Source organism: Felis catus, chromosome C1, assembly GCF_018350175.1.
Source record: "Felis catus isolate Fca126 chromosome C1, F.catus_Fca126_mat1.0, whole genome shotgun sequence".
Classification (NCBI taxonomy): domain Eukaryota; kingdom Metazoa; phylum Chordata; class Mammalia; order Carnivora; family Felidae; genus Felis; species Felis catus.
This window is the reverse complement of record NC_058375.1, coordinates 4,757,290-4,773,797: the sequence shown is the minus strand read 5'-3', so window position 1 is coordinate 4,773,797 and position 16,508 is coordinate 4,757,290. Positions and strand designations below refer to the sequence as shown.

Below are 16,508 nucleotides of genomic sequence, written 5' to 3'. Positions count from 1 at the left end.
AGGCCCCCAACCCTGGGAGCCTCCTTGTAGCACACCTCATTACGAAACAGGTGAGCGGGGCTCCTGGGACCTTCTCTGTAATTAGGGCAGGATCGAAGCAAGGGCTATATTTATAACCCCCAGCCGTCGGCAAGCCACGGAGACAGGGAGCGGGTCCCCGTGCAGCTCCTATACCAACATCTATATGTGAACTGATTACAACAATTAATTTAATAGGGATTCCTCCACACAAACAATGTATCATTTTATTAGGAAACTCTATAAATGTCAGTGGTGCAATTCATTTTTATTAATTTTCTAAAATGAAATTAGCAGTGGCGGCCGCGGTGGCAAACAGGAGTTGCATTGCCTTCTCATTCGGCGGAGTATTGGTGTCATTAATTCCTCAGTACCAGGAGGCCGGTTTGTATGAACTCAGCAGTTAACTGCACCAATTAATTTCAATACTGGAGATGGGAGGGGGGGGATCCAAACTCAACTCAACAACTAATTTAGGAAAGTCCTCGAACAACCACAGCAACTCTTCCTCCTCCTGGGACAAGAAGCTTTCAAGTGTAAACACGGAGTGGAGATTATAATACTAATAGGAAACGTTCTGTCTGCACCCTCTGCCTTTAGGAAATAAATTCATCTTTCCAAAGCCCGGAGAAATGCTGGCAGATGTCTCCTGAAGTTGTGGCCTCCAGCAGGCCCGGGGAGCGCCCCTCGCAGACAAGAGGGACAGTGATGTCCCTGTGCATCGACACTGAGGCTCACGGCAGGCGGGATCACAAACATGAGCCCATGAGATCCTCGTGATGGCCCAGTGATGACAGGACCACCATCGACTCCATTTCGCACGTGAAGAAGGAAAGTGGAGCTTTTAATGAGGGGCTAAAATGACTTTCTAAAAGTCACCAAGTGACTGAGTGGCAGGGCCAGGACTCAAAGCCAAATTTGTCAATATCTGAAACCCACATTCCCTCCCTGCTGCATGCACGCCCCGTGTGCCTGGGGATGGGAAGTCTCCTGGCTCTATTTATACTCCAGAAAGTCAAGTGAGTCAGGCACGACCGTGAGTGACAGTCACTTCTCAACTGAAACCCAAACTCCGAAGGCTGAAGCACGAGGCAAACTCCCCGCTTGAAATGTTCTACTGATCTGCCGTCACAGGGTGTTCTGAAGCACAGCACGTGTCTGCGGATCTGAAATCAGATGTCTGGCCCGGGACGCGTTCCAGAGGATCTCACTCTCTGGCTAAAGAGAAGCTCTTTCTTTCCTTCCGCTTACGTTCAAGGAGGGTTTCGCTGAGGGATGAAGGGCGCGCAGGGAAGCTGCAGGCTGCTTGAGATGAGGGCGCTGTCTGGGGTCAGGAAACGGTGCAGAGACAGAAATCGGACAGGCTTCCTTCCCCCCCCAAAGAAACTAGGGCAGTGCTTCTCAAAGTGGGGCCCCAGACTGGCTGCATCCCATCACCTGGCAGCCTGTTACGAGTAACAGGTCCCCAGGCCCCACACCAGGGCTATGGAGTCAGAAACTCTGGGGATTGGGTCCTAGCGCATGGATTTTTTAGCAAGCTCTCCGGCTGATTCCGGTGCCCTCTCAAGTTTGGGAATGTCTGCCCCAAAGATGCCCCCAGAAGAAAGGATAGATGAGAGTTCCCAGCTTTCCACAGCTGGGGCCACGGCTACGCTCACCAAACAGTAGACTGTGCCCGGTTCAGTCTCCTCTCTGCCCCCACCCACGCTCCATGCAAGGATGTCCTCCCTGACCCTGTTCTTATTGGGCTTGGCCATGGGAATGGCCTTGGCTCAGGGATCCATGATGTATGATACCACACCCAACAGAGATCGTCAGTCTGCCTGCATGGATTGCCTTAGGCTTTCAAGGCTCTGCCACACCCCATGACCATACGTCCCAGACTACGGATGCTTCCTCAGCCCGGGGCCTGGAACAGAAGGACACATGGAACCGTCCTAAACCCAACCAAAGCCACAGCCAACCCACAGACCCATAAGCAGGAAAAAAAAAAAAAAAAAAAAAAAAAAAAAAAAAAAAAAACAGTCTGTTGTTCCAAGTCACTAAGTTTGGAGATTATTTCTCAGATAGCATGATCCCAGCAAAAGCTGACTGATGCAAACCATTTAATTTTATAGCAAAGGAAATCACAGCCCCAGAAAGCTGAGCAGTTGAGGACATCCTGCAGGGGGATTCAGGCTGAAAGGTGAGAAAAAAAAAAAATCAGAGCCAACTTCTAGCCCCACCTGTGGAGACACGAATCTCAGAACTAACCTCTCCCCTCTGCATCCTCTGACCTCCTCCGAAATGGACATTTTTGTCCTCATCTAAATGATGCTAAGCGGTAAAACCTAATCCTAATAAAGTAATAGCTTAAAGTACCTTCTAGAATGAGTAAACGTTCTAGAGGATAAGACCCTCTTTCCTCCATGGCTCAGAAACAAGAATATCAAGGAACCGGCCGAGGGGACAGAGGACACACCTCTGCCCCTTTCCCTGGTCTGTTAACTTTCCTGCAGAATCTGGTGCTTCTGCCCAAAGTGAAACAGACTGAGCCTTCTGCCTCTTCAGCCGAACCCAGAGCCCAGCCACCGTGTGAGCCACACTCTGGCTAACACTCATCACTCTGACAGACACCCGGCCCCGTCAACGCTGATGGAACAGGGGTGGCAGCTGGTGGCCACATACTCCCAAAGCTCTACGCTGTAACGTACCAAAAAGAAAAACTGAGAGAGCAGGAAAGAAGAGCCTCCCTCTTAAACGACCCGGCGCCCCAACTTCACTGTTCTCCACAAAGCAGTTATCACCTGTGCTGCAGAACACAGAGCGGCTGAGTCTCCACCAATTCCCCGTCCCCAAGTGGCGAGGAAGTTCGGCGTCTGTGGCAGTCGGTAGGTTCAAGCACATTTACTACGCAACACACTGCAAACCTAGTCATTGCTTCTGATCTGGGAGATCTTCTTACCACTGCCAAGAATAGCTCGACTCTCAGTTTGTAAGACATGTTGAGATGAGAGTGGACAGTTAAGGTAGTTTCCCTTTTAGAGAGCGAGTTTCTAGAGAACACTGGTGGCAGGTGGGCACTTTCCCAAAATAAACTTCCCCTGATGTTCCCGCCTGCCGAGGCCTTCAAAGCCGCCGGCTGGGGGGACACGGCGTTCAGCCATCAGGTTAAAAGTTCCAACTCTGTCTGACGGCAGCCGTGCTTTTAGCGGATTGCGTCCACTGCCACGATCTTAGGTCAATTAACGGGACCTCGGTGTCACAAGCTACCAAAGGCAACGGGGTATGTTCAACTTGCCCATGAACGGACTGGCCAAACCAGGTAATCAATGAAAATCAATCCACTCACTGTACATAGTCGAAAAACTGCAAGATCTGGGACGTTACCTTGTCTTAGGGGATGTGGTTAGCCATTCTTCGTGTTTCTCAAATGTTATTAAATAAGCTGCAATTTCCTGCAACAGAAGAATAAAAAATAATAACAACAATTAGCTCACATCGGCTCCTGAGAGGGAAGAAAGTTCTTGTTGCTTCCCAGTTGCTGCCTCCCTGGCGAGGCTGCCCCCCCACCCCCCCATCTCTGCTGGAAAACACTTGACTCGGATGGTGCTTCTATTTTGATTTCGTTAAGCCCTTTCCATTCAACCTGCCATACAATAATAATCAAAGCACTGGGTTTCAAAAGATGAGTCGGTGACAAGGACAAAGATATTTCTCTGTGGGAGCGAAACATCAGACACCATTTCAGATACTGAATGTCATTAATTTGAAGGAGGGACAAACACATGCCCAACAACAGGTCTGCACTCATACAAGGTCATCATTGGAAAGTTTCGTCTGCCTCCTTCCGAAGCCGTACTAATCTTTCATCATTGTCACGAGAGACGTCAGGTTCTCTCAGCTTGATTCCCACCCCCACCCCCAGCCCCGAGCCAAATCACACAAAGATTAAAAAGAAAAGATAAAGCCATATGCCAGAGAAAGAGAGAGAGAGGTTAACCTTTCCCTCTACTGATAACTTAATCTATTGAGCGGCGCTTCAGAGAGAAGAGCTATGTCAGCAGAGTTTAAGGCAAAGATGGAGAAAATGTGGGCACCTAAAGGTAAATTAAATATTTATAAACACAACAACATCACTGCAGATAGAATTACTGATTTATTAATAATTTCCATAAAAAGCCAGTGGGTGACATCAACATAAGTCATTGCTCTGGCTCTGGGGCATGATATGGCCCATTACTTCCAGCTCCAAACAGATCTGCTAACATGAAATTGGCAGGGATTGGAAGTTAAATTAAGGCTGGACTAGTACACATTTCCCTTGATCTTGGTGATGAGACAGCACGGAGCTGCGGCCCTCGACAATGAAAACATGCAGAGAGGGAGTCTTCATCTCGAATTTCTCTGCAGCCAGGGTTCCCAGAGGGCTCGTGATGATGCAACAGCCCAGCCAGCCAGAGGCTCGCACCCTTCCTCTGTAGTTAGCCTCCTCTGGGCCTGGATGTAACGGGGCTGACACCTGTGACCAGAGATGCTAAACCCACCCTTGAAGAAAAAGAAAAGACTCAACAAAACTGTTAGCAGAGCAGGTTAAAGTAGAAAACGCCACCCACGGCATGCGGTTTGAAGGCCACAGACTTAGGTGGAGATCAGGGTCTCATAGATCATGGACATGAGCCACTACCACCAGGTGGCCAGTGACTGGTAACCCAGAGTCCACACCACCTCACTCTGGAACCCTGGACCTTTCACCAAACACCTGGGAAGTGGAAACTCATGGACAAAAGAGAGCTGCCTCATTGCCCGTGTTCCTGTCATTGAGGGCAGCTAAAGACGCTGACCAACCAGCACGTGCTTCTCTCTCATCTCTGAGCCTGCTCTGTTCCATGCTCCATTTCCTCTCCTTAGAAAACACCTATGAGGCCTCACCAGAGCAAACACCACTCCCTTTGCCCTCCTAACTATTCATGGCAGGGTCGGTTGCCCATCCCGTGCTCTCCCATGGCACCACACCATCCTCCATTGCATATGATTTATCGCTTGGCATCCTAATTACTTGTTTACTTGAATAGCATCCCCCACTGGATCATGAGCTCCTCAAGGGCAAGGAATATGTCATCACTGATGTATCCCCAGGACCTAACAGTGTCCTGACAAACGTTTATTAGGCAGATGGATGGACGGGTGGGGAGATGGGAGGGAAAGAAGAAGGGGGGGGGCATGATGGAAATAAACGTGCATGTAGAAGTGAGGACGTGTGTCTGTGTGCACAACTTCTGAGTGTGTTGTGTGTCTGTATGGGTTTATTACTAGGTGAAGCGATAGCTTAAAAACAGCAAAACGCAGCAGTTCCTAAGTGAACCTTTACCTGGCTTTAATTAGCTGCAAGCCACAGGAGGAAGGTGTGCTGGAGTTAAGCTACGGAAGCACACAGACCCGGCTTTGGGTGCTGGCTCTGACACTTGTTAGCTGTCTGATCTTGAGAACGTTGCTTACCCTGTAGAAGCAGTTTTCTATGAAACTGAGGTAATACCACCTCATGAAGCAACAATTCTTAATACACTGACTAGCATATAGCAATGCCCCAGAACCACAGCTACCATTATTATCATCATAAGATCGACATGATGTGAGCTGCCCATCTAGAGGCCCCTGATGAGGTAGCAGGTACCAAAATGGTCCAGCTTGGAAGCTGCCAGCACTGCTGGACTTACCTTCATCGATGTATACCCTCCATCCCTCTCTACCCCCTATGCCCGCAGGAATGATAGCATCACAGGGACTGTTGAGAGTTAGTTGGAGCTGACCCCTCCATTTATCTATGGGTGTCCACTTGGTTTCACAAAACACGGAGAGCAGACAGTGGCCGGAGTCAATGAATGGATAAATTGAACCGCTTATGAGCATCAGCCCAACTACCTGAATTTCAGAAAACTTGGCATCCAGAAAACCAGCCTGTGCCAACTGGAATACCCCTGGGATCCAAGTCCCTACCCAGGACCATGCTGAGAGCTAAGTGCCCCCTACTGGCCCAGAAGGGATGGGAGCACGGTGCATCCCAACCACCTGGAGACTTACCACAGTGTTCCACAGACGCAGACACCCAAAGAAGACCTTCGTGAACATCTCTTGGCCAACACTCACCCCAATCCGGCAGGGCTGCCCCTACTGCTACTGCCCTTCAAAGAAATAAACTCCTTGGACCACTTATTGCCTTCAACATTTACTCTACAAATATTTACTGAGCATCTGTTGTGCACCAGTGAGTGAACAAGACCACTCTGAACCCTGCTCTTCAAAAAAATATATATATATATATATATTTATTTATTTGTTTATTTATTTTGAAAGAGAGAGAGAGAGCACAAGTTGAGGAGGGGCAGAGAGAGAGGGAGAGAGAGAATCCCAAGTAGGCTCTGCAGTATCAGCACAGAACCCAAGTTGGGGCTTGATCCTATGAACCAGGAGATCACGACCTGAGCCAAAATCAACAGTCGGACGCTTAACCGACTGAGCCACCCAGGAGCCCCCTGAAGCCTACTCTTGAAGAACTCATGGTCAGGTAGATGACAGAGATAATTCAACATGATGGGGCAGCATCAGCACCATTACAGAGTCACCTGTCCAGTCAAGTCTGTAGCCAGACCCAGTGGGGGCTCCGTGTAGACCATCTCAGGTCTACTGAGCTGCTGTGCAAGCAAGCCAAGCCATAGGAAGTCACAGTGATTTATGAACTACCTTTGAGCACAGGCCACTGCTTCTTCCACCCCAAGACAACAGTACCTCCCACACAGAGCCCCTTGGTGGAGCATTCGTCCCACTTAAGGTTAGCCTTTCTGAGCAAAGGAAACTGAATGCCTAGACCCAGGTACTTACCTCTGTGGTGCTCAAGTGGCCAGGCACTGGAGCTGAACTCAGCCACCAACGAATGTCACCGTGTTGCTGTCTGGCTTCCAGCTGGACTGGGTGTGTCTGAGTCACCTGTCTACTCCCAGTCCCATGCTGCCTAGTGGCACAGCCCATTTCCCTGGCCCAGGTCTTGGTCCACCTCATCACCAAATGGGAAGACCATGGGGGCAGACTCACTGTCCCAAAGCTAAGAATATCTTGGGGAAATAGATGTGCATATGCCAAAGAAGTGCACAGAATAGTAGGTGCTAAAGAGTGTAGAGCAAAGAAAGAACCATCAAAATTCAGAGTAAGGACAGTCAGCTTGGCCAGGGCAGGGGATGGTTTGGGGGGGAAACAGAGGCTTCTCATCAGTAGCATCGTTACTATCATCACAATGGCTAACGTTAGTAGAATGATGTCTGAGGCCAGGTACTGCTCTAGGACTTTGTGGTGGAGAACCTTGCTTAACCTTCATAACAAACCATGAAGCAGGAACCATACCCATTTTATAGGTCAGAAAACTGAGGCACAGAGCAGTTAAGTGGCTTGCCCGAGGTCACATGGCTAGTCTCTGTGGAACAAGAACCCAAACCAATGTGGAATGGTTCCAGAGCCTACACTCTCCACTGCTGTTCTGAATTTCTTACGATGTGCTCAGGAAAAAAGGAAGCCTGCATGCGGAGGGTCACCTTTTCTCTGACATGGTTTACAGCCTCCTGCTCCCCAATGACCTGAAGGCACTTCACAGCCCCACCACCCTTCGGAGGACCAGGGGAAGCCAGGCTGAACATCCATCAGTGGGATTCTCTCCTTCCAGCACGATCAGGTTCATTTCCACCCAAAAACCCTTGTATGATTCATGGGACCATCTATACTTCATTGACAGTGAGAATCCCTTATATTCAGACACAATTGACTTAAAATATCTTACAATGCAGAGAAAGCCAACAGGCAAGAAGAGAGACATTCGAAGCTGAGGAAAGAGGTTTTAAAAAAAAAGATCTTCAGCCCAACTATCTGGCCTTTACCTCTTTCCCCAAAGCTCCATCAACCTAGGCAAGTGGAAACAGAGACGGTCTACCTCATTTTTACAGAGCAGGAAACTAAGGCACAGAGAAGGGAAGCGACTTCCCCAAGGTCAACGTCTGTGGCTGAGCCAAGCTGGGAACCAGGGCTCCTCACTCCCGGTGCGTGCATGGTCTCGTTGGCTCTCAAACTCAAATCTGGCCCAGGAAATTCACGGAGCACTCACCAAGAAGAGAGCTTGCCCCAGAGAAGTGAAAACAGGAGCTCAAATGAAATTGTATACGTGAATGTTCAAAGAAGCATTATGCACGATCACCAAAAGGTGGGAGCACCCCAACGTCCATCACAATATGGATGGATAAACAAAATGTGAGACATCCACACCGCAGAAGGCTGCTCAGTCATAAAAAGGAATAAAGGTCTGATACACGGATGAACCTTGAAAACTTGCCGAGGGAAAGAAGCCAGGGGCAAAGGCCACATACTGTAGGATTCCATTGGTATTAAATGTTCAGGACAGACAGATCCATAGGATTGGCAGCTGCCAGGGGCTGGACGAAGAGAAGAATGAGGGGTGACTGCTACTGGGTATGCAGTTTCCTTTTGCGGGGACAAAGTCGCCCAGAACTAAATGGTGGTGAAGGTTACCCCAAACTGTGAATGTACTAAGTGCCACTAGGGGCTAAAAAAAAAAAAAAAAAAAGAACAAGGGGTGCCTGGTGGCTCAGTCGGTCCGACATCGGCCCAGGTCATGATCTCGAGGTTTGTGAATTCGAGCCCTGTGTCGGGCTCTGCTGACCACTCAGGGCTTGGAAGCTGTTTCGGGTTCTGTGACTCCCTCTTGCTCTCTGCCCCTCCCCCACTCATGTTCTCTCTCTCTCTCTCTCTCTCTCTCTCTCTCTCTCTCTCTCTCAAAAATAAACATTAAAAAAATTGAAAAAAAGAAAAGATCAAGAAGAAGGGGCAGACATCCAGCGAGGTGTGGCACTGGAATGCGGAAGGTGCCAGCACCACTGCGGTGAACTTGCACCCACAGGCTTTCTCCAGCCTCCTGGCTCCCTTGGTGTCACCTTCTTCTTGGAGCCTCGGTGCTGCAGCATCACTGAGAAGAATGAGCCGGCTGTCAAGATGAGGGAGCTCACTGCAGGCTCCAAAGCAAAGACTGTCCAGCTTGCAGGTTTTAAATGTTCACTTTGTCCTTTGGACATTCAAACAAAAGCTGCCGCCAAGGTGTGGCGTCCGTGTGTGGCAGGGGCTCGGGGAACAGGCTGCCATTGAGTCCCACGGGCCCCTGCGTCTGCCCGGCACCAGGTCCCGTCCCTGCAGACCAGGAAGGTGGGCGGGCCCCTCCCCTAAGCACTGACCCAGCCCCTTCCAGGGGGGCAGCGAGGGCGGGGCCCAGGGGTGGCAGAGCCCCGCACTTGGCGACGCTGCCTCGTCCCCGCCGTGGGGTCGTGAATCTCCACCACCGAAGGCACGCTGACCACTCACCGTCCGATCACCAGGCAAGGCCAGGCCTGCCTGCCCCCCGGGGCTGATGGGGTCTGATGGAGGACCACAAAGCCCCTCTCGGTGGCCAGCAGGCTGCGGTCACCCACAGCGGCTTCCCTGAGACTGGCTCTTCTGGCTCTTCCCACCTCAGCCCCCGTGCCACCTGCCTGACCCTGTTCACAGCCCACCTCCTCCAGGGAGTCCTCCCTGCTGCTTCACTCCAATGAACTCCAGCTTCCGTGACCTTCTCAGTAATGGCTACCCCACTCCTGGCCTCCCAGCACACAGTCCCTGCTGGTGCTCGCATGTCTGCCCCTGGTGGTTCTCCCCTCCCGGCTTTGCAGCATCTGGGGAGGGTCTGAGTCTCAGCTCCGACCACACCTTAGGGTCCCAAACAATTCTGTATCCAGAGCCAACTGCAGACCTGGCGGCGGTGGGATGAAAGAACGCCCAGTCTCTTCTAAAGGACGCGGACAGAAAGAGCCCACGTCGGAGCCGTGGAGGTTGTGGAGGTGAAGGGACAAAGGCACAGGTGCCACGGAGGCTCGGGGGCCCTGTGTGCAGAGGCACTACAGAAACGTTCCGCTCAGCGCAGAGCACCACAGCCCGAGAGGCAGCCCCCGGCCAGGCCGCCAGCACCCCAACAGCCCTGTCCGCTAGAAACAGAACATGAGCCACAAAGGCGAGCGAGCCACGGGCGCGACTTCAAAATTCCTAGAGGCTACGTTTTCAAAAAAGCAGAAACAAACGGGAGAAATTAATTTTAATCATATATTTTGTCAACACGTTGTCCATTTTAACCCAGGAGCTCCAAATGATTATCTCGCCAATTTCGAGAAAGTAGTCACGAGCTATTTGGCACTCTTTTTCATACTGAGTTCTCAAGCTCTGGTGTGCATTTTCAACTACGGCCCAGCTCAGTTTGGAGCAACCATCTTTCAAGCGCTCAACGGCCACGTGCGGCTGCCACACTGGACATGCTGCCCCGGATACGGATATCAGAGGAATCTGCAAAAAACAATATGCCTCCTAAAGCCAGACCTGGAACCCGGGCGTGAATGCGGAGACAGCCACAGCAAACACTTCCCCTGAAGCAGGGCTCAGCCCCACAGGCCCACCCCAGAGGTGAGGAGCTGTGTCCTGCCTCTGGCGTGCGGGGAAGCCGCATCTGCTGGGGAGACGACGCGGGATTCTCTGAGAGGCTGAATTCACTCCTTCTCTCGGCCCAAGCTGGCTGTTACTTCCATTCCCTCTCCAGAAGGAGCCTCCTGCTGCAGAGACCCCACAGAATCATCCAGCCCAGAGGAACCAGCCTCCCCTTCAACAATGTCGTGTGAAGCTGCCCTCAGATCTCCCGGGGACAGTCCGCCCTCGATCTGTCTTCAAGACACGGGTACAGTGTCTGGGAGAGAGTAGGGTCAGTCTCAAGGGGCCTTTGGTGCCTCTTGGGACAAATTAAATAGACAAAAACAACAAACTGTATCGAGATGTGGGTTTTTTTATACTCCCGAATCCAAGCAATAAAAATATCTGTGGTCTACATAATCTCAGATATTTTGCACACCAAAAAAATGAATCTTCAACCAAGGGATAATTTTTAAAGTTTGTTTTTTATGAGAGTTCTGCACAAGGGTTTTATCTGTAAGGGACCAAAGCTGGGGGGGGGGGGGGAGGGGAAGCCAGGACTCTCCTAGCAGCTGGCCCCAGCATCTGCTGGAGCCACAAAATGCAATTATATTACTCCCAAACGAGAAGTAAAAATATCTTGTTTCCAATACTCTTGGTTTTAAGACTCATACTTAATGTCCTCTGGGTATTTCAATGGTGCCAGAGCTCTGTGTTATGTACTTTATTAGGGATGTGTGAATGTCATATTAATGACTTCTAACCAACATGTTTACAGTGGAGGCACATTTTCCCAGAACCCACTGCTCACTGCACTTCACAAAAAATAATTGGCCTTAATTTAAATAAATAACCATTCCATAACCCCCTCCTAGGGGCATCTCTCACCTGCAGGGCACCCCATGCATAAAGCTGGTGGGTCTCCTTCTCCATGGCAAATATTCTGACCCTGGGTCCAACAGTGCAATGCCCTTTCTCCATACATCCCTGTCCCCATCCACTGATGTACTTCCCAAGCACCCAGCTGGCCAAGCCAACTCCCTCTACAGGATGCTCTGGGTCCCTACCCACAAATCAAAAACACCACCCTGAATCATGCTTTCAAAATGACCAGCTCTTATAAACAACTAGCATATAGAATAATGGTGTATATATATATTTATGTATGAGTGGTAGCATAGCCCTACACTGACACTTTATGAGAAAGGTGGTGATTAAGATCTCAGGGATCCAAAGACATCTGGAGGACTTTCCACAAAATGGTAAGTAGCAATTCAGGATAAATTCCTAACATCCCAGACTTCTGCAATAAAGCCCGGACCAGTTGGCTGCCTTATTTAGATGTGGTAAAGCACGGTTATGGCCATCAAAGTGCCAATGCAAGGGGCACCTGGGTGACTCAGTCAGTTAAGTGTCCGACTTCAGCTTAGGTCATGATCTCACAGTCCATGGGTTTGAGCCCTGAGTCAGGCTCTATGCTGACAGCTTGGAGCCTGGAGCCTGCTTCAGATTCTGTGTCTCCCTCCCTGTCTGTCTGTCTCTCTCTCTCTCTCTCTCTCTCTCTCTCAAAAAATGAGTAAACATTTTTAAAAAGTGCCAATCTGAGCAGAGACAATGAGCCATCATAAAAATATTCAGAGAAAGATTCGGTGCAGAAGCAATCCACCGAGTGTTCGATTAGTTTCATTGTCCACTCATTGGTTCAATCATTTGGTGAATCATTGAGCACCTACTATACACCAGGCACCATGCAAGGCCCTAATGATACAGACGTAGGAGTAATGATCCTGAGAAATACAGCTGGGAAGACAGGCGGGGCTGCAGGATCCAGGGCTACTGTGTGCCCACGACACAGACGGTGAGGCCACACGAGCAGCACAGATCATGTGTCCATGCTGAGAAGAGAAATGGAGGTTTCGCCAAGGAGCTAACATGTAAACTGGGTCTTGGAGAATGAGTAGGGGGCTGCCAGGCGGACATGGTAAAGGCGTGAGGGAAAGGAAACCACAAGTGCGAGAGCAGGGAGCTGGGAGAAGCACATGTGTTTGGGGAACTTGGATTAACGGGAAGTAGGGAGAATCTGCAGGGCGCAGGGAGTGACAGAAGCCAAAGCTGGAAGGGTAAGGAGGCACCAGACCGGGGGGGGGGGGGGGGAATGAAGATGACCAGTGAACGGAGTTTTCTCCACAAGAGCCAGGGGAGCCGTCGAGAGCCTTCGTGCGCAGGGGAGGCACAAGGAGAGCACTCGGACGGTGCGGTGGCAGAGAGGACAGGCTGGGACCCTGAACTACGATGCGGGAGTGGAAAAGTGGAGCGAAGTTCAATGTTTTCAGAAGTGAAGTAAGTGGGCTTGAAAGCCAATTGGCTGGAGCAAACAAGGCAGGGAGGGCGTCTCCAAAGGACAGGAAGCCCCGAGAGAAGCACCGGTGTGGATGCCCACAGAATTTGTTCCCGTTCGGTATATTTGCCGACACTCCAGGATGGGGAGGCGGCCATTGCCAGCTTCTCTTGAAAAATAAGATCTGGCTGCTACGGGCCACGTTCCTGCAGCATCGCTGGTTGGAGCTGAGGAGCGGCTGCCCCTCTGGAAGGGCGAGAGCTCTCAGACGGCCGCCTTCCCCACCTGGCTGGCTCTCTCCGCTCACAACATCTGCTCGGACCTTGCAGGCACATGACTTTGGGCCTCCTGCTCGGAGGTTTCTGGCATCGAAAATGAAGTGGATTGTGAGACATAAATCATCTAGGTTATCCAGAAAGAAATACATTTCAAGCGATAGATTTTAGGAGAGAGATAGGCTGGCTAGAGCAGTCATTGCCCCTCAATACAATATTTGCTGATTAATCTGGACCCGAGATTGCCCCACCTTCTATTTCAATATTGTGCCAGTTGTCAATTGATTATCCTTTGGCTCCAACTGCACCCTTATTTGTCCTGCTTTATGACACTGACAATGGGCCCTGTAAACATTTCTCCTGGGCCAGCCTAGCGAAATGTTCAGCTTCGTCCATAGAGAGCATGAAGTCACCATGCAAGATGACGGTGGCAAGATGTCTCCCTTCTGGTCTCTGCCCTCTATCACTATGATTGTCAGCATCACTATTATTCACAGCAGGAGCCCAGGAGCCACACGCAGGAGCCCCAGCGACACCCCACAGCGCCTTCCCTCGCTGGCAGCCTGCCGCTCTGGTCCTCCCAAAGCCCTCAAGCAACACCGAGTCACCTCTGCAGACCAGCTACAGCCTACACCGTTAGCAGCCAGCATGTTCCTGCGTCGGCCGGGTGCTCTGAAAAGGTCTGAATTTCAGCCCATGGGGTGGAAGGAACTCTTCTAGTCCTTAGATTTTTTATGGTCTACTCTTCCTCAACGCACAGGTAGTTGTCCCAGAAGCACCTGGCACTTCCACAATTCTCAGAATTGTCTTTATCCCTGTTGGTAGTCAACAACCCTTTCCTAGTTAACAATTCTTTCTATTAAATGTCCCCTGCTCGAATAACTAATGTGGTTTCTATGTCCTGACTGGACCCTGACTGACAAAAGAATCACCCACCTCCCTGAGGATACTGATAACCTCACTGCTGTGTCATCGCAGAAGACATACTAAAAAGCACAGGGAAATGAAAAGACACCTAAAGGAGAAGAAGCATGTGTTGGGGGAAATATTCAAGTCCCGGTGAGAACTCTGTACCAAGTCTCCCAGACTCCAGCCACACGGTAGTTTGAAAGGCAATGGAATGATGTGTGCCCTTAAGTTGTGAAAATAGCTCATCCACCTTTTGAGGAAGATAAGAGTTTCTTGCAGACTGGGAAAAAGTCGGTCTCCATCTCCCTCTGACTTTGTGATTTGGGTCAAGTGACTTGACATTTCCTCACCTGAACTATGGGACAACACAACCGCATTTCATGATGTAATATATGCAGACTCTAAGTACACAGTAGATCACTGGTCTAAAATGTCTTTAATCGGCTCCACTGAGGTATAATTTACATACAGTAAAATGCAACTTATTTATTCATTCATTCATTCATTTTGGTAGAAATTCCTTCTGATGTTTTTCTATGGCAATATATTTTTTTAATTGAAGTTTAGTTGACATACAATGTTATATTAATTTCAGGTATGGAGTATAGCGATTCGACATTTATATACATTATGCAGTGCTCACCATGATAAGTTTATATAGTTACCACCTACCATCTAAAGTTATTACAATATTATTGACTATACTCCCTATGTTGTAACGTTTCATCCCTGTGACTTATTTATTTCATAACTGGAAGTCCTTACTTCTTAATCCCGTTCATCCACTTTGCCCATCCTCCCCACACCTCTCCCCTCTGGCAACCACGAGTTTATTCTCTGGATTTGAGTATGTTTCTGTTAGTTTGTTTGTTCATTGGTTTCGTTTCTTAGATTCCATACACAAGTGTAATCATATGGTATTTGTCTTTCTCTGACTTCTTTCACTTAGTATAGTAACCTCTAGGTCCATCCATGTGGTTGTAAATGGTGGTATTTCATTCTTTTTATGGCTGAGTAAGATTCCACTATATATACTCACCACCTCTTCCTTATCCTTTCATCTATGGATGGACATATCCTGGCTATTGGATTGTTTCCATATCCTGGCTATTATAAATAGTACTGTGATAAATGTAGGGGTGCATATATCTTTTCTTATCAGTCTTTCTGTTTTCCTCAGGTCAATACCCGAAAGTGGAATGACTGGGTAATAGGGTACTTCTGTTTTTAACTTTTTGAGGAAGTTCCATAGCATTTTCCACAGCGGCTGCACCAATTTTCATTCCCACTAATGGTGCGTGAGGATTCTCTCTTGTCCACATCCTCGCCAACATTCGTTATTTCTTTTCTTCTTGATATTAGCCATTCTGACCGGTGTGAGGTAACATCTCGTTTCAGTTTTGATTTGCATTTCCCTGATGATGAGTGATGTTGAGCATCTTTTCGTGTGACTGTTGGTCATGGGTATGTTTTCTTTGAAAAAAATGTCTATTTGGGTGCCTCCATCCATTTCATGATCAGACCGTTTCAATTCATTTTAAATGTATGGTTCAATAAATGCTAACAAATACATTATGTATCTCCCACCACATTTAAGATAGAAAATGTTTCCGGCACCATGAAATTTCTTTCATACCCCTTTTCAGTCCATCTCCATCATACCTCCAGCCTCAAAGCAACCATTGATCTGCCTTCTGTCATTAGAGATTAGTTTTGCCTGCTCTAGAATTCTGTGTAAAGGAAATCATACGGTATGTATTCTTTTCGTGTCTGGCTTCCTTCATTTGAGATAATGTTTCTGAGATTGATTCCTGTTGTGCGTATCAGTAGTAATCCATTCCTTTTTATTGCAAAATATTATTCCTCTGTATAGATTTGTCATAATTTGCCTATTCATTCAAATGTTGATGGACATTTGTGTTGTACCCATTTGTGAGCTGTTATGAATAAAAATTCATAAGGAATTAACATTCGTTCGCAAGTCTTTGTGTGGGCACGTGTCTCCATTTCTCTTTGGTAAAAACTTAGGGCATGGAATTGCTTGGTCATATGGTAAGTATGAAACTGCCAAACTGGTTCCCGAAGGGGTTGCTCTATTTTATATTTCCATCAGGAATGTATGCAAATTAAAGCTGCTGCACCTCTGTGTCAACACTTGGCACCTTCCATGTTTCCAATTTTAGCCACTGGAGAGCATATATGGCTATCTCAGTGCAGTTTCAACTTGCTTTTGCCCAATAAATAATGATATGTAACATTTTTTTTTCGTGTGCTTATTGACCCTGTGTATATTTTCTTTTGGAAAGTCTGTTTTAATTTTCGCCCAATTTTTAATAGCGTTGTGTGCCTTTTTATTGCTGAATTATAATGGTTCATTTTGTATTTTGGATAGGAGTCCTTCATAATAAGGTTTGTACACTATGAGTGTTTTCTTCCCGTCTCTGGTCTACTTT

General features: G+C 48.6%; 1 protein-coding gene across 8 annotated transcripts in view; it reads right to left on the bottom strand.

The window, feature by feature from the left end:
- CAMTA1 (calmodulin binding transcription activator 1) overlaps window positions 1-16,508 on the bottom strand; it is an 850,500-nt gene that overhangs the window by 559,634 nt on the left and 274,358 nt on the right. For all 8 annotated transcript variants that reach the window (XM_045035030.1, XM_045035028.1, XM_045035029.1 and 5 more), the window contains exon 5: window positions 3,388-3,455. In XM_045035030.1, coding sequence (XP_044890965.1) covers window positions 3,388-3,455 — 68 coding nt within the window. The remainder of the gene's footprint in view (window positions 1-3,387; window positions 3,456-16,508) is intronic.